General features: G+C 53.5%; 1 protein-coding gene across 1 annotated transcript in view; it reads right to left on the reverse strand.

The window, feature by feature from the left end:
* Positions 1-20432, reverse strand: part of DPP4 (dipeptidyl peptidase 4) — a 50276-nt gene extending 29844 nt beyond the window's left edge. The window contains exons 1-6 of the mRNA XM_078604030.1: positions 19798-20432; positions 7552-7622; positions 2751-2838; positions 2546-2638; positions 2304-2401; positions 1994-2068 (exon numbers count right to left, since the gene is read on the reverse strand). Coding sequence (XP_078460156.1) covers positions 1994-2068; positions 2304-2401; positions 2546-2638; positions 2751-2838; positions 7552-7560 — 363 coding nt within the window. The 5' untranslated portion in view covers positions 7561-7622; positions 19798-20432. The remainder of the gene's footprint in view (positions 1-1993; positions 2069-2303; positions 2402-2545; positions 2639-2750; positions 2839-7551; positions 7623-19797) is intronic.
* Between the last annotated feature and the right edge of the window lie 695 nt (positions 20433-21127).

A 21127-nucleotide genomic window follows, 5' to 3' on the forward strand; every position in this document is an offset into this window, starting at 1 on the left:
CGCACTCTGCAATGAAGCCAGCCAGCTGAGTTTAATTCCCGGACGCGGTTAGCAGCGGTGACGAGCGGTTTAGCTCAGTCCACGTGAAGCAGGTAAAGTAGCCACTGCACTCCCCACGCACCTGATGGTTGGTAATCACGAAAATCTGTACGGTGGGGGGGGGGGGGAGTGCTGGTGGGGGGGGGGGTCGCCGCGTGGACTGGAGTTGTGAAACAATGATTTGGCACATTTGCTTCGTTTCTATGGTTGTGAAACGGTGCAATTGACTTGTTTACAGACGTTTGTTCTCTCTCCCAGGTCTCCCTCGCCCGTGGGCTCCTCTGCTGGTTAAATATTACCCACGGGGTCACTTCGAGTCGGTGTTAAATATCGGCAGGGTTGCGGGCGGTTCAACAGGCGGTACAATCGGGCAGCACGCTCCCATTGTGAGCGCGGCCATGCCTTGCTCTGTGTGCCCCCAGCAGTCGAGCTGGCAACCCAAGACGTTATCTCGTTCCTTGGGCGATTGTGTCAGCCCTGTACTCAGTGGGGGGGAGGGAGAAGGCGAGTGGGGGGAGGAGGGGGTGGGTGGCGGGGGGCTGAGCCTCCCCCTCTCCCGCTCAAAGCTCAACCCCTCTTAAAAAATGTATTGACTTGGCCTCATTCAAATTTGTGTCGAATTATTGTTGAATGTAGTCGTCATTTGTTCAATAAAGAATGCGCGTATATGTCCCGTGTGTTCAAAGCGACTTGGGTGTGACCCACAACGGAAAAATAAAACCACTCAACACGTCCGTCAATGACGCTGTGGCCTAAAAAGGCACAATGTATAAACGGGCGACGTTTTGGGCAATGGGCCTGCTTCTTAGCGCATTAAATAATCACTAAATAATTTGTTGGTAACCAAGGTCGCCCTTGCTAAAGAGGCGACGCGTCATGCGTCTCAATGGGCCTCTGTCGACCGGTTACACAAAAGTGACTTCAAGTATTCTATACCAACTCGGGATGTGCTGGTGGTGAGGAGCATTGTGGGTAAAATCAAATACAAGCAAAATTCCACTGTGTGTATCTCCCGAATAAAAATAAAAATGTTTTAATCCATTGCCCAATCAGCTTTCCAGTCTAACCCAGCAGAATTTGTTTAAACAGACTCTGGGCAGGTTTCAGCCTTATAGCTCTCATCGGCAGCGTCAGACTTGTTAAATATAACTGCTGCGGGGTTACCAGATGTTATTGACTCGAGTACTCCATCTACATTCTCATGACTGTGATCCACGTGTTGCAGAGACTGCTCGCACACACACACACACAGACTGATCTTCCTTCTAGCAATTAGCAAGCTTCGTGTGATGATGATGGTGATGATGGTGATGATGATGGTGATGATGGTGATGATGATGGTGATGGTAATATACACACGGTGTGCAGTTGCCCGGAGAGGGGGCTGAATCAAAATGTAAAAATAAAAGCGCCAATTAAACGACGGAGCCCCGTTCCTAATCGACGGGGGGGGGGGAGGGGGGGCGGGAATTGGAGGAGAAACACCACGGGAGACAAGATCGCACTGTTACTCGCAGTAGATCGTATTGTGACTCCGTTCAGCGCTTGTGTCAGAGGTGGGTTGACAAAGCAGCTGCAAACCACGAATGCCGGCGACGACGACATTTTGAACGTTGCCTTTGTCCACCCCGGAGCTGTGTTGTGTGCCCTCAGCCACCCCACGGCCGAACGGATCGAGTTGTCATCTCCGGACAAATATGGGCGATTTTCAACAAAACCGGTTTTTGCTGAAAATCGGTCGGCACATTTGCCTTGCGTGACGTCCCGATTCGTTTGGCCGTGTGTGGCGGTGGTGGAAGGTGACTTCGAGCCGATTGACTACTGACCCACCCGAAGAGACTGCCTATGGATCGACATGCGAGGAGACGTCAGGAGGATGTGGAGAGAGAGAGAGAGAGGAATGAAGAGCCCCCCCCCCCCCCCCCGCGTGTCCCGACCTCGCAGTGCTCCGCACCTTTGAGTAATTGCTCTCCAGGAGGACGTACTGCTGATCCGGGGCGACGAGAAATCCTGACGCCTGCTTTTCCTCCTGATTGGTGGAGCACAGGCAAAAGAGAAGACGCGAGTTTAGTCGCACGGGCGATGGGGCAGAGTGACCCGGGCGATGTACTCACTCGAGCGCCGTGGCTCGTGGCAATGGGGTAAGGTTGTGGGGGACGGCCCCAACAGGGGACCCCCTCCCCAATCGCGGCCCTACACAGAGCCCCCCACAGGCCGCGAGTTCCCAGCGTGAACGTCGCAGCTCCGCCAGAGGCGCCACTCACGAACGTGGAGTTGGAGATGAACTCCGTCGGTTTGGGGTTCCCATCGACTTTCTTCTTCTGGACGTTGCCATTGCTGTCTTTGTAGATGTACTCGTCGTCTGTCGGGTGGAGCAAAACAGCAACAGCGAGGAGGACGATTACCGTTTCATCATCGTCTTCAATCGTCAATAATCATCAATCGTCAAGCAGGTGAACGAGCAATGCCCATCAGAGCCCCTAGCCGCAACCTCCCCACCCCTGACCTGTTATCCACTCCAGACCGAACGACCTGGGGTTGTATCTCCCAGCGAAGTAGTCGTCCAGGGTGAACGTTTTCCTCTCGTCCACCGGATCGTCTGCAACGCAAAGGAGGAGACGGACCACGGGGTCGTGAGACTCCTCGATGCGGTGAGGGTTTGCGGTCTGCCTGCGGTGCTGGGCGTGCCGGCGAGGGCAGGGAGGACTCGCCTGAGCTTTGGAGAATCACCAGGGGCAGCACCACGATGAGGGTGATCACCACGGCGACGGCCAGCGCCACCAGAACTCCTCGCAGCACCTGGAATTTCAAATTGGTAGTTTAGTTTGTTGACCCGGGTGAGAACTCGGGAGAGCGGGATGAGTCTCATTGGTCAGAGTGTCCCTGGGGGCATCAACGTGCCAGTTGGGGGGGTGATGACTGCTGTGGGTGGTGTACAATCCCAATTGAGCAGTACATTTGCTGGTAATTTCTCCAATTTGGTAAATTTCCCTCCGCTTGCGTATGACATTAGGGGGGGGGGGTGTTTAATGTCCACTCTGAAGCAGACGCCGCAGGAATAATCGCTGCCGCCGCCTCCGCCCCAGGCCGCGTCATGGCAAGAGTGACCTGGGTCATCAAGATGACAGAAACGAAACAAATACAACCAAAGCGCAACAATGCAGCAAATAGAAAATGACGAGGTCAAAAAAAACACAATTGGCACGTGAGAAATCCCCTTCCCCCCCACAAAGAAAATATTGAGCACCGCTAAGTCGGCTCCAGCGAGCGTGCACCGGGCATGTGCGACACACACAGGTGTGTGACACACACCTGTGTGTGTCACACACCTGTGTCTGTTGCACAGGTCTGTCGCACAGGTGTGACACACAGGTGTGTGACAGACAGGTGTGACACAGAGGTGAGACACACAGGTGTGTGACATACACAGGTGTGTGACAGACACAGGTGTGATACACAGGTGTGACACACAGGTGTGTGACAGACACAGGTGTGACACACAGGTGTGACACACAGGTGTGTGACAGACACAGGTGTGACACACAGGTGAGACACAAAGGTGTCTGTCACACACAGGTGTGTGACAGACACAGGTGTGACACACAGGTGTGCGACAGTCCCATGGCAGGGGGCCTTTTCCTTCCATATGGCAAGCGTTGTTGACGTCTCCCGCAGTGGTTTTCACTTTAACCACCCCGGATCGATGATGGACTGGGTTAACCTGCACCCCCCCCCCCCCAATCGAAGCAAGTTCAACATACATACACATACCTGTCAACCCATACAGTTTAACTCGTATTCTTGTACAGGGAAATTATTTTTTTAGGTCTAGACGGCGTACAGCCGTTTCAATGCGGGCAATTTGTTTTAGTCAGTTTTCTGTTTCTTCCCTTGTGATGGGACTTTGTAGGGTGAACGTTGAGATTTCTAAGGACACGGGGTGACCAATAAGGTCTAAATTGGTCTCTAATAAGGTAGGCACTGATAAGGGGTTGCCAGGTATGCACACACCCAGGAGTTGAACTCGCAACCTTCCGATAGCGGACGGTCTCGCTCTCTACCGCTGAGCCAGCCGGGCCCGATCGTCCAGTACCGCGGCCACGCGTTCGGCGTGGGCCATCAAACTGCCCGGTTGTGCTGGGACAGTCCCCACGGTGATTTCAGAATGGCCATCCCAAGAAAGGCCGTCCCAAGAAAGGCCGATCCCCGGTGCGGCGCTTTGAATTAAATCGGTGATGGATTTGGGTCCCGCTTTCAAAATGGGGGTCCGGCTTTCTGTTTTGCTCAATTTCATTCTCGGGGAAATCGCTGGGGCTGGCCGAGCCGTGGGTGGAAACTCGACCGGGATCGGGGTGAAATCCCGGATGATTATTCGTCGTCGGCTTGACACATCGGTTAAAGCCGCATCGGTTAATCGACTACAATCGATGAAAATCGCTCCTTCGCTCACAATGCATGTATCTAATTTTGGTCTCGATGGAATTGTGTGGCACATTGGCCAGCGCATGAAGCTGGCCACTTCGATTCGATTCCCGGACTACGACAAGCTTCAGTGGCAAGCGATAGCTGAACCAACCCAGCACTGACCAGCGTGGTGAAATATGGTCAAACAACCTCCGTGACGGACACGGCGTGGGGAAATGCAGCGGCGTGAACCAGCAGTGGATTGACTAGAAGGCTGCATCGCATAGTGCATCATATGTAACTGCATACCTTTCTAGATTTTTTTTCTAGAAGTTTTCGTGACTGCAAGGATTCATACTCTTTGGTTTTTTCGGTAAAGTCACGTAGGTAAAAAAGAAAAGAAAAAACAACTAAATTAAATCACGACGTTTTGGAAGCAACACAAGCATCCGTCATCAGGTATGTCTGCTCCAGCAAAATTACTGTAGCGTATGAAGATAGCTCTTCAGAGACAACGTGTTTATATAGGGTGTTAGGGGGGGAGCATGCGGCAGGCCGTGTAGCATCGCGGGCGGTTGGGCAGGGGATTAACATGAGTTAAGCCGATAGATAACCATCTTTTTTCTTTCGTGATGCCAGGGGAGGGGAGGTTGAGTGAGTACAGTGCCGGTAAGACGAGTAATGGTGGTGTATCAGGCTGGGAGTAAAAAACTGGAAATATGGATATGGCTGTAAAATTACAAGGCAGCTAAAGTTTGACTTGGTTGATGAAATCCTTCCAATGATTGCTTAATTTAAAACCATCCTCTCGGTTGAAGTTGTCTATGTTGGTATATCTGGATGGCTTCATGGACAAATCTTTGGTAGTATCCAGACGGCTTGCAGAGTACTTTGGTATCGGAGAAAACAATATCATGAGATTCTAGATTTGAAGCTTAAAGAGTATAAATATCATGAGAACCTGCTGTGTTGAAACAATGATCGGCTACAGCAGAATAATTCGTCCTACCGTGTTTTAAATCTGACTTGGGCTCGCGAATGCGATCAGAAATGTCGTTTCGTTTCCCCGATATGGCAATCACCACAGGTGCAACTCAGTTTGTAGACACCAGGGTACTGTAAGTCAGGAATGACATCCTTTACGGATGGGATCAGACTACGGATTTTGTGTACTGTACTGAATCGGACCTGGATCTTGTGTTTGTTTAGAATTTTGGAAATCTTTTTGGTAACGCCTGCTATGTATGGCAACAATGATTTTGATCGGAGTCTCAGGGGGTTGTTTCTCCCCGGTAGGAGCAACAGCTTGGCGGATAGCACGGTCCGAGTATCCGTTCATCTTGAGGGCCAGATGTACATGTTTTAATTCACTGGCCAGGTGGTGTTGGTCAGAGATGCAGTGGGCCCTATGGTATAGTGTTTTGATGAGGGAATTCTTTTGTGCCGGATGGTGGTGGGAATTAGGCTTCAAGTAGGAATCTGTGTGGGTGGCCTTCCTGTTAACAGAATGTCCCAAAGAGCCATTGGGCCTCCTCTCAAACAGAACATCCAAGAATGGTAGCTTGCCATCCTTCTCCACTTCTATGGTGAATTTGATGGATGGGTTTATGGAATTGATGTGGTCTAGAAATTGGTTCAATGCTGGGAGGCCATGTGGCAAAATGACGAAAGTGTCATCCAAATATCTCTTCCACAGGGAAGAACGTAGGGTGGATGTCTGGATGGCGTCTGTTTCAAATTTCTCCATAAAAACATTGGCTATCATTGGTGACAAGGGGGAACCCATTGGGGTACCCTCATTTTGTTTGTAGAAGGTACCATTCCAGGTGAAGTACGTGTTGGTGAGGCAGTGCCTAACCAGCGCAGGGACATCCGGGTTCAGTCCAAGTTGGACTAAGTCTTCAATTATTGTTATGGTGTAAGGCACTGGAACCTTGGTGAACAGAGACCACATCAAAGCTGACGAGGACATCATCAGGAGAAAGCACAATGTCCTTGACTAGAGAGACCAAGTGAGTTGAGTTAAGTACTGCTGAGGTGGCCTTGCCAGTAAAGGGAAGCAGAGTATCCGATAAAAAACGGGCTAGCTTGTAGGTAGGTGAGTTGATCGTGGACACGATGGGCCGTAGTGGGGCACCTTCTTTATGGATCTTGGGAAGACCATAGAATATGTGCCTACCTTATTTGAGACCAATTCAGACCTTATTAGTCAACCCCGTGCCCTTATAAATCTCAACGTTCATCCTACAAAGTCCCATAACAAGAGAGAAACACAAACAAATAGACACTTTTTTGGCCGTATTGAAACGGCTGTATGCCGTATGGAATTGAAAACTAAATTTCCATGTACAAGAATACGGGGTAAACTGTATGGGTTGACCGGTATGTTATATCAAGGCTCATGAAGCGAACCAACTGGTGTAATAACGTTGCGTCTACGCTACAGTATACGTGTAAACAAGTCAAACAAGACGCGTGACTGCAGGGGGGGGGGATGGTGGGTCAAGGGCCTTCTTAACGCGTGAACGCGTGTGAGCACGTGGCCACAGCGTTCCTGTCAGAACGCGGCTGTAGCATTAAACGACACCGCGACGCTTGTGCCAGGCTAGGTGCACTTTAAGAGGCCACATGAAGTGCTGCTGGTATTTAGGTCACGTGGGGGGGGGGGGGAGAAGGACGTCAGACTGTCGCGCAAGTGCTGTTCGCCGGTAGCACCACGGTGGTGCTGTCTGCACACCGCGCCAGATACTGCGCTTATTTAAGGCCGAGTCGACCTAAGGGAGGCTCGGCACCGGTTCAAATACTCGCCACTCGTCATTGGTGGTGAGCGGAGCCCACTTGAATGAGTCCCTCTACGACGCCACGTGGGACGGCACACGTCTCGATTTAAGCCGTCACGTGGGAACGACGACGTGTTTAGCAAGCATCGGGCGTGTGCAGCGCACTACCAAGTTCCACGCGGAGACGATTCGGTAAATACGGAGGACGAGGACGCATCGTTTGAGGGGGGGGGGGTGTCGCGAGTACTCGAGTTACAGGGCAAGCAGCAGCCGCCGCGGCAAATCCATCGCAACGTGCACAGTCGCCTCGGGTCCACTCAGCACTGACCTTGTTCATGGTGTCAGCCCGGCCGCTTCGTCTGCCCGCGGTGGTGCCGGCGCTGTGTCGCTCTCACAGTCCTGGTGGTGGTGGGGGGCGGGGAAGGGGTGATGGGGGGGGGTCCAGGGAGGATCACAGGCGACCACGGATTGTGTTCGCGCTGCCTCCACGATTCGTCTACCCCTTTGGGGTCCTCCCTCGTTCTCTCTCCACAAACCTCCCCGTGTCATTCACCTCACCGCCGACACCCCCGCCGGCAAGCTCCCCTTCACGCCAGACCTCCACCTCCTCCTCCTCCCCACCACCTCTTACTCCCTCCCCGTTCTTCTCTCCCTCAGTTACCACTGTTGCTGCTAAAGTTCACAAACACGTACAACTTATCTGCCTATTGCTGCTGCTGCGTTGGCAGTGGTGCACACGCACAGAGAACAACAACACTCAAACGCGTTCGCGTGGCTGTAAAAGGACAAATATATAATAGGCGACGTTTCGGGCAATGGGCCTTATTCATAGCACATGAACCATAGAGGTCGGAGAAGGTTGATGGAGTGAATGAGAGTGAAAGACTGCACGACGCACAGAGCAGCAGAGGGGAGTCGCGCTCTGCTCAAGTCACAAAAGGCAAAGGTGCAGCTGTGAAATTGCCCGCTCACGCCTCTGCTGCTGGCCAATAACAACCCCCCAGAAACGACTCGGAAGAGATGGGAGTACGGGTCCCACATTTGACCCCACCACACAGGCGCGCCATGCTTGCCGGATCGCCTGTCTGTAGTGTGCCCGTGTACACTTCATGCCGCGCCGGGAGATCGCATTGAACCTGAGGACGGACTCTGGATTGCAACCCCTGGACTGACGGCCTCGTTTGTGATCTATTTTTAACAAATAATTACAAAGTTCCAATAATTATCGCTCGATGGAGGAGCTGGTGCTGCAGGTATTGTTGATTCACGTGCTGCACTAGGAACCCAGAAACCCGAGTTCGATTCCTAACCACGGCTCCCACATCAGTGGCGAATGACATCCGGAACCGATCCCCGGGCCCTCCCCCGTCACCTCCACGAACCCGGATTGACCAGCGTGGCGAAGTATGTTCAGACAAACCCCGTGACCAACAAGGCACGGGGAGGCCTTCATCGAGCAGTGGATTGACAAATGGATGCGATGTAAATAGTATTCATTGCAAGTGCTCCCCCACTAATAGGTTTACCATAGCAGCAGGCTTCGTGGCTTTCTGCCAACTATACTGCATTAATTACCCACGTGTTGAGTGTCAGGACCTCATGCTGTATACGTCTCTGTAGCGCTATGTTCACGTGCTATGAAGGGCCATTGCCCGAAACGTCGCCAATGACGTATTTTATTTTAAGGCCAACGCAGCAGCGGCATCAATTACATCGATTTGGTTCTATGTTCGTCAATGTGTCGGTATGAATAAAGGCGCTCTACAAATATAAAATAAGATATGGATCTCGATTGAAATATCTATATAAGGCCACGGCTCACTTTGGAAGTGCAGGTACGTCTATAGGTCTCGATGTAAGGCTGTGGAAGTTACCGGGTCACTTTGTAAGTCTGTGGATCTCCCAGTGGAAGTACTGTATGCAGGTCCCTATAGAAGTGTGTAAGTCTACAGGTCTTCATGCAAGTCCGTGGTAATGTTGGATTCACAGTGTTTCTCTCAGGCCGTGGCTCCCTACGTCGACGTGTTAAGTTTTCTACCCACGTCTCACGCTCCCTCCGTCCCATCCGATCTCAACTCCCCCTCTCTCACGGCTCCGCACTCCGCCCCGCTCGGCATCTTGAACCTCGACCACGCAAGGCTGATCGAGGTGGCTTCCCCGCGCCTTGCTCAGCAGTGGTGTTTTTCTAGGTGGCACCATCACCAGACGCAGTTCAACTCCAGCCCCAGGACTTTAGAGCCGATGTGTCGTTTTTTGAGGCCCTCAGGTTCCTGAAAGTTGGGCCAGTGACAGGTAATAATAAACGCGTCCTACAGTCAATGAATGATGTTTAGTTTAATACCAAGCCAAGGTAAACTACTCGGGGTTAGGGGTGTAATGATTCACCAGCTCGTGACAATGGATGTTCGTGACTCACGATTGAGAGTAAGTCGGTAATGTTTTTACATTGCGGCGAGTATAGCGGCCTCTAGTGGCGTGTCACGTGGACCCGTGACACCTACAGTCACGGTGCAACGTCAGTCATTGAGGTTGTTTGACCATACTTCACCACAGTGGTCAGTGCGGGTTTAGTGAATGGGGGCTGCACATGGCCAGTTGAGGTATCACTCGGTGGTGGTGGTGGTGGGGGGAGGCGCTGTCATTTTTCGAGTGGCCCCAAAGTAGTCGACCCCAATAAAAGTAACAAAATGAACAAGCAGACGACGATTTAGCACGTAGGTTTTCGCAACCAATATCAACAAACCTTACTAATTGGCTGCGGCGGGTTTAACGACGCATTTATATTTACGCGATCTAACCCAAAAAAACCCTGTGTTATGAAAGCAAGATGACGATTTTTCTCCTTCACACATCTGTCAACCACGCGGCCTTCTGTACGGGCATCATTTCAGCGGCATTGATTCAACACAAGCAAACGTTGCACCGGTGTCGATATGAAGTCGTCTCATCAGCAGAGCCACGCTTGCTCGAACCAAATGCTGACGAATTGCCAGATGGTGCAAGGCAAGGACCCCTCTCTTTGTTAGCACGGTTGGCTACGTACTGTGCGAAAGAGGTTTACCATACACACATTTAAGGTGTGGGTCCTAGCAGTTGATTAACATTTTTCGAGGAGTAATCGACTCGAAGCTTCATATATCGTCCCAGCTTTAAACCGATACGAATCGATGCATCCTTAAACCCCCAAACCTCGGGGTCACTTTTTCGCTGAACGTAGCCACATGTGCTCGCCGTCTCGTCTCGTGTTTTCGCGCCTGTGCGTGCGTGCGATGTCTTCGACTTTTTCGGCCCCCTTCAATTATTGACGCCGCGTGCTTCGGAGGGGCCAGACGTCGCTGTCGGCCCTTGCTCTTTGCGGTCATCGCCGCAGTTAATGAGTAATCTCCCGGGTGCGTCCGCTCCGTCACTACGGTTAGCGCCGCAATTTATGGCGCATTCGCTTTACGAGCCGCTTATCTCGACCGCTGTGTCAGGCGCCTTCGGTGCAGACTTTGAGACATCGGAAGGTTTTTTTGTTGTTGAGGACTTTTTGGCGTTTTTTTCTTAACTTTTCCTTCCATTTCCTTGCCGAAGAAGCTGCCGGCACGTGGAGCGAAACGTCGGACGCCGCACAGCTCTCCCCGCAAGCGCACCGGGGGAGAGCAATTCGGCAGCACAACCGTGAAAATCTCACGCGGTGCGGCGGCGTGACGAGGACTTAACGATGTCCTCCCGCATTTCTCAGCGTTTGCCTCAACAACGTTTTCCCCTTCCTCTCAAAATCCCCGTGGCATGCCAGCGCTGTCCGATCCGCATCGCTGTCCCATCCGCATCGCTCTCTCGCTCTCTGCTGCCGTCTCTGATCTGCCCGGGCTTATTTGGGGTTTTGTTTTTGATGGGCCGTGGCGGCGGCCGGGCACAGTGTGATGGGAACGCGTGAAACCGCAAGGCGTGTATCTTGCCACGCCGCTGTTTCCTGCCCGTGTGTGTCACGTGAACCACGAACCTCCCTGGGTCGCGGCCTCCTCATGTCCGTCTTCATTTGTGATTGCCTCCGCCCTGAGTACAAAAACCGTCGTACGAGATGACACGCTCCGAGGGCCAGATTCCCATGTCGAAGAAGAAAGTTCCCAAAAGATACAGCCTCCCCTCCCCCACCTCCCACCGCCTTGGCGACTTGCAAGATGATTGTGGTAGATTTGACACACGTCGTTGGCAATGAGAGACAGGGGAACATTGTTTTGGTCCGGTAAATAAATAAGTAAGTCGCGCAACGCAACATTCCGCACATCCCGTGTGGGTAAACAACTCACATTTTGTAATGCGCCCGCAGGGTAACGAATCATCTCGGGCCCTTTGTGCGCAGCGGGCGGTCAGCAACCCACGGCCCACGACCTCGTCCCATACGGCCCGCGCCGACATTGAGGGCCTACCGCTTCGAGTTTATCCATCGCTGCAAGTAGCATCTTGGCGTCACTGATCGGCTACTTAGAGGGAGCGGACTATTCCTGATTTGGCTTGAACACTGTGATGTGTGTTACTGTTTGTTGGTGCCTCCAACGTTATTTTCAAGTCGTATCTGCACCGCGGTAAAGAAAGGGCCCCCCTCCCCTCCAGTGCTGTCGTGAACAGATAGACCACCGGCGTGGATCCATGTCCTGAAACTCCGCTAACACGAGCACAGGGCACGGTTTGTCGTGTCGGGCGCGGTGCTGGCGGGCGCTGAGTTGGCATTCTCGGTAGCAAAGCCACGCCGTGGTTTGCTATCGGTTGCCCCCACAGGGTCGGCGCGATTAAAATCGCTCCTGGTGAGCGTTTAAAAGTCATTGTTACTTCCTGCCCTTTCAGCCTAAGAATGTCCCATCGTGTACTGTATTTGTGTGTGCGCGTGTGTGGATAATCGGTGCCAGAAGCCCGGGTGGTACCACAGCCGCCTAAGGATACCAATGCGTTGATGTAATGGGGCACACGTGTAGTAGTTGCCAGTGACATGCACAGCGAGGCATTAGCAGAACGTTGCCAACGTACACACGCGGAGGCACCACCCTGTTGCTAATCCACTGCTGGATGAGCGCCTCCCCACGCCGCGCGGGGGGGAGGGGCGTGGTGGTTCGTCGCGGAACGGTGCTGTCGAAGAACACATCGCTGAGAGGGGGGGCATATGCAGTATCGTACAACAGCAATGAATGTTGCAGCGCCGCCCTCTGCTTGCTCGCCACAGCCTCGCGTCCTTGAGACGGTGGCCACCCGTCCAAGCAAATTGACTCTGCGAGGCTTTCCGTCGTATTTTTCGAGGTTCCCCACGGCCTATAACACCTCCTACGCATGGAGGTCGCCCATCCAGCATTCACTAGTCGATGTCCTCGACAGGGTCAGGAGTTCACGTGGAGGAGGCCTCCTGTCGTAGTGCCTGCGCGGTGACATTCTGAGTTATTGGGACGCCGTTCTCTCGCAACGGTATTTCTGGACACCGGCGACGTTCCACCTCCCTAAGCCATTAAACGCGTCTTTTGAAACGTTGTCCAAACGAAGGTTTGAGGTGAGAGCCAATGCATCAGCACACGGTCCATCTGTAACGAGGGTGGGGGGGGGGGTCATGATGCAGATGATTGAATATGAAGAACGCTTCGGTGTAAAGTTGTGCTGCTATTCGGGACTCCCTGTAAGAGAGGACCAGTCGCATTGATAAAAGTGTCATTTCTCAAATCTTGCAGAAATGAACGTGAACGAAAACTTTGCACTTTACTCTGGCAGCTCCCCCGATCCCCTTCCTCGCCGGCTAATGAAATACTTTCGAGGACAAACGAGTGCTGGAAAGCGTCACGGGGTCCCATGCGTAGGCATGATTTTTCCACAACTTGTTTGTACGGCTTTGAAGCGCAGAGCGCCCCATTCGTCTGTCTGAAAAACGTTTCCAGTGGAATTTATAGACCGGGGCCCTGGCTGAGCATTCTCCTCTGAGAGCCGCCCTCTCATACGGGAACCACGTGATGAATGTCCCCCCACCCCTCCATGTGTGCGACGTGAAATGTAAACAAACCCCAAGTGCGCAGTCAACGCTGCAAAGAATCATTCATCAGCGCCACGTCAAGGGGCGTGTTTATTCCACACACACACAATTCACCCGGAATGCGCTCGGTCATCTCGTCGCCACGACGATAGAACGAGAAATCGACGCTTGAATCAAAACGCTTGATTCTGAATCGTGACTTAAATGCACTCGATTGCATCGGTGGTGGTAGAAGTGTTCCACCGCGCTGGCAATTTGCACACCGCTCTTGGGACCTGTCTTCAAAGCACGCGTTGGTTCGTTAACCCTTTCCAGCGGCCCTGCGCCCCCTCTCCTCCCATATTGAGAGTCGAGTTGAGACGCTCCACGTGTTGTCAGAGCGAACGCGCAGCGATTGCATAATCTCAGCAGCTGTTCTCGGAAATCAGTTAACGGGACGCCAAATAGTCGTTCAGAACAACGCAAACCACTCAGGGCTTTCCACAAACGCGCCAAGTCTCTAACACGCGCGCTCTGCCCTAACGGTGGCAGGCATTTCGCGCCTGGCGCCACCTCTCCGCACCCTCCTGCGGGCGCTATCCAAAGTGACAGGTTCGCCAACGGCAGCCCCGGGCAAAAAGGCCCGCTTAGCTGGAGAAACGCCACCGCGGCTCTGCGTGTCCTCTCCCGCGAGGAGGTGCGAAATTTAATGAGCGGCGATGCCCGCGTGAGCAAAGCGCGGCGGCGATGGCTCGCGGCCGCGGTGGCGCGAACGGAGCAGCCACCACGCTCGCTTGCGATCAGCGTTCGAAGTTTCCTGCGGCCGTTGGAGAGGAACGGCGTTAGAGATTCAGCTGTAAGAGGTTTCGCCATTCAGTTGCTTTGTCTGAGAATTTCAGATACACCCCCCCCGCCGCCGCCTACCCACATTGAAAACGGAAGGGAATATTTCACTTGAGATATTGTATACAATCGACCACAGAGCTTTGAGATCAGCCAGGCCCGTCTGTCCTGGTATACATTCCAGAGGTCGCCGGTGCGAGCGAGCAGTCGCTGTGGCTGCATCTTTACCTTCAGTGTAGTGAATTATTTTGCAATCAGTTGTTTTACACGAATTCGTGCAGTCTCAATGTCATTCGGTATTGCTCGTAAATCACGACACTGGCTCGTAGCTTATTACATTTGCAAACGGGTTTTCTGCGCAATGAGAAAACCCACGCCCTGCGCGAGAAGGTATTACTCAATCCCCGTACAGATGGATACAGATGGCGATGCGTCCACTTGCTGTGCTGCCTTCTCCTGGCGAGCCAGGGCATGGCACCTCCGCGAAGCCCACGGGAAGGGAGTGTCACAACATCCGTGCGATCCACGTGGCCTCACCAACAAACCAATTGTGAATGACGACAATGACGATGACGACAATGACGATGACAACAATGACGACGATGACGACGATGACAACAATGACGACGATGACGACAATGATGACAACAATGACGACGATGACGACAATGATGATGACGACTGATGACGACGATGACGACATTGACGACAATGACGACAATGATGACGACGATGACGAAAATGATGACGATGATGACGACCATGATGATGACGACCATGATGATGACGACCATGATGATGACGACAATGATGACGACAATGATGATGACGATGACGACAATGATGACGATAATGACGACAATGATGACGATGATGAATATTTTAGCGGGCGTCCGCGTGCCACTGCGACTGCTGCGATGCGGCAGCCTTCGGCAAAAGCAGCCTCGGCAGAGTCGCGATGGTCACCGATCGGCGGGCGCGTCCGTGCACACGGGCGCTGAATGCTTCACCCGGCTGGAACATTGCCGAGAGGCGCGTTCGGGTTTACGATCGATCGTGCCCCCAGCCACCCTTAGATTTTATGAACACGCTGCGTATTGTCCCAGGGTGAGCGTGCACCGTGATTGCAGCTTCACCCGTATTTCGTGTCGTAAAATGGGCCCTTAAAGATCGTACCGCGGTACAGACTGTGCCCTCAATAGATATATCATTACCTGACGGTGGCGTGGGATACATTGCCGTGTAACGCTGTATCTGTCCAACGACGCCTTTCATGGCTCAATGATCATTTGGCAACAGCAGCAACAGCCTCAACTCCTCTCAGATTGGGGGGTGGGGGGCAAGCAGCAGAGCTGTTGTGTGTTGGGGGGGGGGGCGACCTTCACAGGGATTCACTGCTCAGAAGAGCGAACTTGGTGGAGCACGGTGACATTTGTCGATGCAGGGCCCACCCCAGCACCCTGCTCGCCTGCCTCCTCCGTCCCTGTTTCTCCGTTTCTCGGTCGCTGCCATGCCCCCCGTGAACGTCCACTCTTGTTGCCACTGCTTCTCGCTCGCTGCGGTGCTGTCTTGGGGAGCCTTTTCCCAATTGTCTCCGCGGTTGCCATATCCAGGGGCCCAATTCCTTACCGGGCACGTGACGAGTCGCTGGCAGTGCCACGTGACCAGTAGCCGTAGCCACAGTGCACGAGACGTCATATCATTATTGTTGAAGGTAATCATAGTAATGTTTGGTGCCCTTCCCCCGCGCATCTTATTGGCACGGTTGGCTACGTACGGTGCGAACGAAGTTCAACACGCGTGCACACATACACTTATAACATTACTAAATAAATTCAGCTCTTCCTCAATCCAATCAAGGATGAAGGCCTCGCCAATGCCACACTTGGTGGTGGTCAGCGTTGGTAAAGGAAAGAAGTGAAGCCCAAGACCCGTTATGATATCACTGATGCTATTTGAGGCTGATAATTTAACTCAGGTGACCGGGTTCATGGCGCAGTGTGCTTGCCGCCGTGTCCCCACCTCTCCCCTGCCATCGGTATCGTTCTGCAGCCAAATAAAAGTCGCTCTGTTGAGGACAATAAATGAGTAAACGAGAGACGGCCTTGATCTCGGGGGCACCCGGCGTGGTCGTCACCTCGTCCGCTTTATACTGGCGTCAGCGTCACACTCTGCCAAAGGCACCCAAACATTGCAATAATTTAGGGGCCAAACGTGAACAATTTTGACTTTTGACATTTTTGGATTCGTCACCCCTGAACACCCCCAGGTGATTTGGGGACAGGGAGCACAACAACCACCACACAATGGGGTTTTATTCGCTGTGTCTCTGTGCGGAGTTGGTATGATGTTGGTCTGTTGTATGTTGTTGGTACGCTGGTATGATGTTGGTATGTTCTCCCCCTGTTCCGCGTGGGTCTCCAACCGGGTTCTACCTCCCGTAGCTAAAACAAAAACAAACACTCCCCCCAATGCTGGCATTTGCCCGCAAACATTACCCGACGGCGATTTGCACAGAACCATCGCCCCCTCCTGCGATGCCACAAATGACCGTGCAGAAGGTGTCGCGCCTTCCTTCGCGACGATCGCCTTGGGCCATGAGAGCGGCGCCCAGCGACGCCGCATGATGAGCTTTCCCCACGCCTCGGATACCGCGGGTGTGGATACATCAGCCGCGGCGGGTTGAACATCCTCGGAATCTCTATTTGACGCGGGAGGAAATTGTGATTGCCCAGGAAGCCACGAATCACTGCGACAAAGCTGTTCCAAGCCACTTTCTCCTTACTAGTGAGCTTCTTGGGGAATTCATTGCACTCCAGGATCTTCTTTATCTGTGGTCCGACGGAGACACCGGCTTTGACCTTTGCCTCAGACAGCTTAGGGAAGAAGTATTATGGCCAGTCCTGCCTGTGGTAGTGCGCCTTGGTGTCCCTGGTGTCTCAAAGTCAATAATAGCAGGGAAACTTGGTAAAATCGCCTTGGAGACCCATCAGGAATGCCACCTTTTTGATATATCTGATGACCTTCCAGCCGTACTCATCATACTTCAAGGCGTCCAGCAAGGTCTTGATGCTGTTGTAATCCTCTTTGAGGTGCACCGAGTGAGCCAGTTACTCCAAGTTTACTCAGCACTGAATCTATCTGGAATGTTCTGGAAAATAGGTAAATTTCAAAATATCACTGTCCTGGTCACAAAAGCAAACTTTGTGGGAATAATCGCCATTTTCTGTACTTTTGAGGCATAAGCAATTAGGAAATAACACTTACTACCCAGGAACAAAAATAAATTAAAAATTGTTACACAGTGATTTATCACTACAACTTTTATTTTCGGGCAACGTTCCTGGTGATTGTGAATTTAGCGATCTGAGGACTTGCTCCGTTATAAATGCCGTGTAGGTCTACACTTGCCCCAACAGCCCTTATGTAGGCTACACGAGGGGGGGGGGAGCTTTGTCTTTGCACGTGTGGCGAGTTGTGGAGAGGGTGGTTCATGCACTGCACTTTGATCTTGGCTACCTGAGATCGATTCCCGGCCGCGGCTCACATCAGTGGCGAGCGACCATCAGAATGGTTCCTTAGGTCTACTCGGCCTAACCTCAGTACCCCGGTGCACACGAGTAACTGGTGCGGTGTGTATAAACGTCGCCACTGGGGAGACAAAGGCGGTCGGGCGTGGTGCTGGCCACCCAACCCTCGTGTACCGTGCCGGCCGGCCGTCAGAGGTGATACTCGCTAACAGCAACAGCACTTGCTCCAAACAAACCACGATCGCTACGGTGCCCGCGTTCCTGGCGCGATGGTTGGGCATCCGTCATGCCGCCTGGGCACAAAAGGTCACCGCGGGTGGACGCACCAGCCATGCCGCCATCTCCCCCGTGGCCCTACACCAGCAGCGAGGGTTGTCTCCCCCCCACCACCACACCTCTCCTCCTCCTCCTTGCGACTGTGCGAGTGACACCCGCGGTTAATGACGATGCCCTCACCAGCGAGGATACGTTCTGTCGTTTGGAGACACAGTATTCCCAATTTGAGACGACACCGACACCTCTCGAAGGCCGTTCCCCAACGCTTATTAAAAAAACAATAACAGCAGAGGTAAAGGTGCAGGCCTGCAATTGCTTGGTCACCACCACCACTGCTGGTCGAAGGGCCTCCACATGCAGCTGTCCAGAGCCCCACAGGAGGCTGTGTTGACACCCACTCTTCCAATAGGGTCGGTCGATTAACTGTGGTGGAACCCATTTTCACGACTCGGTGGACAAAGGCAGCAGGGAGGATTTTAAAAACCTTGCTCCATTGTTACAACTTGCCGCGCCTGGAGATGGAATCGAACCTGCTGGATCGCAGGTGCGAATTTGTTCGAACCGTCACGGAGCAGCAGCGTCCTTTCCTCGAAAAGTAGTGGAAAAGATATTCGAATTTTTACTTGTTAGTTAACGTTTTGCTTTAGGTCAACACTGAAGCGTCAACTTTGTACAATGTGGCGCTTCTCCACGGTGGCTGACTCTCGCTCGCCGCTAGATGTGACTGTGGCGAGCGTCGGGACAGAAACCGCAGGGATCGATCCCCGAGGTCCTGTGGGCAAGTTGCATTTCACACGTGCTGCCCACATTGTCACTCGACTTCTGATCGAGGGCCCTCTAAACCCAGCGGGCTAAACCATTACACCACGGCAGCATCCCTAATACAAGCAAAAACAATAATCGATGACTTCTTGGTTCTTTCGGTAAAGTCACGTGACTTTACCGAAAGAACCAAGAAGATGAATCCCTGCAGTCACGAAAGCTTTAAATCGAAAAATAATCGATGACGTTTTGGTATACGGTCCTTCTACAAAGCAGATATATCACGTGTTACTAGCACTGCCTTAAAAACAATCTAAAACAAATGTGTTCAACTTTTGTATAATTTGTGCTTGGGCACCACTACCAACGCAGAATGACTTTTGATCAGCACCCAACAAAGCGCTTCCTTCACGAGCCGTGCAGTGACTCGGATCTGTCTCGCGCGCTTAGCCTGTCAATAAGTCCTATACTGCTCCCTTGTTTGTGCGCGCTCGTTCACTACACACATACGCGCGCGCGTGTGTGTGTGTCGCCGCTATATTTACCACAGCACTTTGGCCCCCGTGGTTTTCATCTCCTAAAAATAACCGCGCTCCGATGGAGCACGGTGTGGGGGTCTTGGCTGCCGTGAGCGGCCCGCGCGTGCCTCGCCCGCCGCCTCTTCCGCGAGACGCCGGAGCGAGAGGCCTCGCGCTGCGCCGGCCGAGTCGCCCGCCCGCCAGCCCTCTCTGTCTCTCTCTCTCTCGCGCGTGCGTCGCACGGATTACACGAACGATGGAGCGGCAGATCCGAGCGCGAACTTTGACTAAGCAGAAGAAGAAAAAAACCCGCCACTGGCACTAAGTATCGTACCAACATTTTTATTTTTAACTTGATTTCAATTTGTTTTTAACGGGGAGGTGGAGCCTTCAGCCCCCCCACAACCCCCATCCGACGCTTCGGGGCAGGCGACCCCCGTGGAGTTGTGAAACTCGCTTTGTTCCATGACCGTGACCATTGGCCTCGTTGACACGGCCCTGGTTCTTACTCTTCCGCGAAGATGGTTAGCGGCTGGTAAAACCGAACAACCTCTGGCATGCCCCAATCCCCCCACTCCCACCCATCCCCCACACCCTCCCCCCACACCGGCCATCTATTGCTGTTCACGACTGGCTCCTTACCCCCGTTCGAGTCCAGGGGTCGCTGCGCAACGTACCAGGGCGGCCTGAGTTCGATCCGCCATCAGCGGTGAGTGATACCGCCAGCGACCCTCGCTTCGCCCATCGTCCTCAGCTGTGGAGGGTTCGCACCCCCCCCCCCCCCGGCAGGACGTGAGGTCCGGCTGCGGTGCGGGCGGCGGCCAGGACCACCTCGGGTCGCACGGGCCGCGAGTGCAGCCGGTCCCCCAGCCGTGGACACAGAGCGGGCGAGCACGGCGCTTGCGTCGTCGCGAGAATGTCTCGAGCCCCCAGCGGAGCGCCGCGGCGCGGCACTCCCCTTGCCGTGGCTGCTGCCCAGCTCGGAGTGGGGGGCGGATTTGAAGGAGGACTTGGGACACCCTCCGTGCAAACTGCTCGCCAGGCCAAACACGCACACACACAGACACACACACAGATACGCACACGGACACAAGGCAAAGATCCCCCCTAGAGCCTGAACAGACTTTTGGGGCAAGTTCTCTCAGCGAGCACCTAATTCCAGGGGGTGAGTTGCCAGCGCCACGCCCGGCCGCCTTTGTCTCCCCATTAGCGATCTTTACGCAACGCCCCAGACACTAATTTGAGGCAGAGTCGACCTACACACACACACGTAGACACACGTGTCTCGCAAGCAAACAAATCGGCCATCGAGGGAGAAACGAAAATAGAGCCCCCGTGGGTGAGGGATGGGGTGTTGTTGGGTGGGCTATAGGTGGGTCGGATGCAGGGGCCCTCCCCCCTCAACCCCCCACCCCACCGCCCCCCCTCCCCCGACGCATCACCGTGTGCGTGCTCGCGACTTCTCGTACGCAGACGCAGCCTCGCTGCAGCTGTCTTGCCAAGCCGGCGACACGCGTGGGTTAAACGCAGCCCTGTGAGCGCACCGTCATCGCTGTGTCTGTGCAGGGATAGCAGAGCGCAGGACGGGTCATTCATGTGAGCAAGTGTGTGTGGGTGTGGGTGTGTGTGTGGGTGTGTGTGGGTGTGTGTGGGTGTGTGGGTGGGGGTGTGTGGGTGTGTGTCGGTGTGTGTGGGGGAGCGGTAGTGTAGCGGTTAGCGCGCTGCGTTGTGGAACTAGCGACCCGAGTTCTATTCCCGCTCACGGCCAACACCAGTGACGATTATTTGAACCGGTCTTGGGGCCCTCCCCGAGGTAGACTCAGCCTCAAATGAGTACCCGGTGCGGTGTGTTGTAAACATGGCCACTGGGGAGACAAATGCGGTCGGGCGTGGTGCTGGCCACCCACTCCCTCGTGTACCGTTCCGGCCTTCATAGGTGCTCGCTAAGCACTTGCCCCAACAGTCTGTTAAAGGCTATACGGGTGGTCTTTGTCTGTTTTGTGCAGG

The sequence above is a fragment of the Lampetra planeri genome, chromosome 21 (genome assembly GCF_965212315.1).
Source record: "Lampetra planeri chromosome 21, kcLamPlan1.2.h2, whole genome shotgun sequence".
NCBI classification, from domain to species: Eukaryota; Metazoa; Chordata; class Hyperoartia; order Petromyzontiformes; family Petromyzontidae; genus Lampetra; species Lampetra planeri.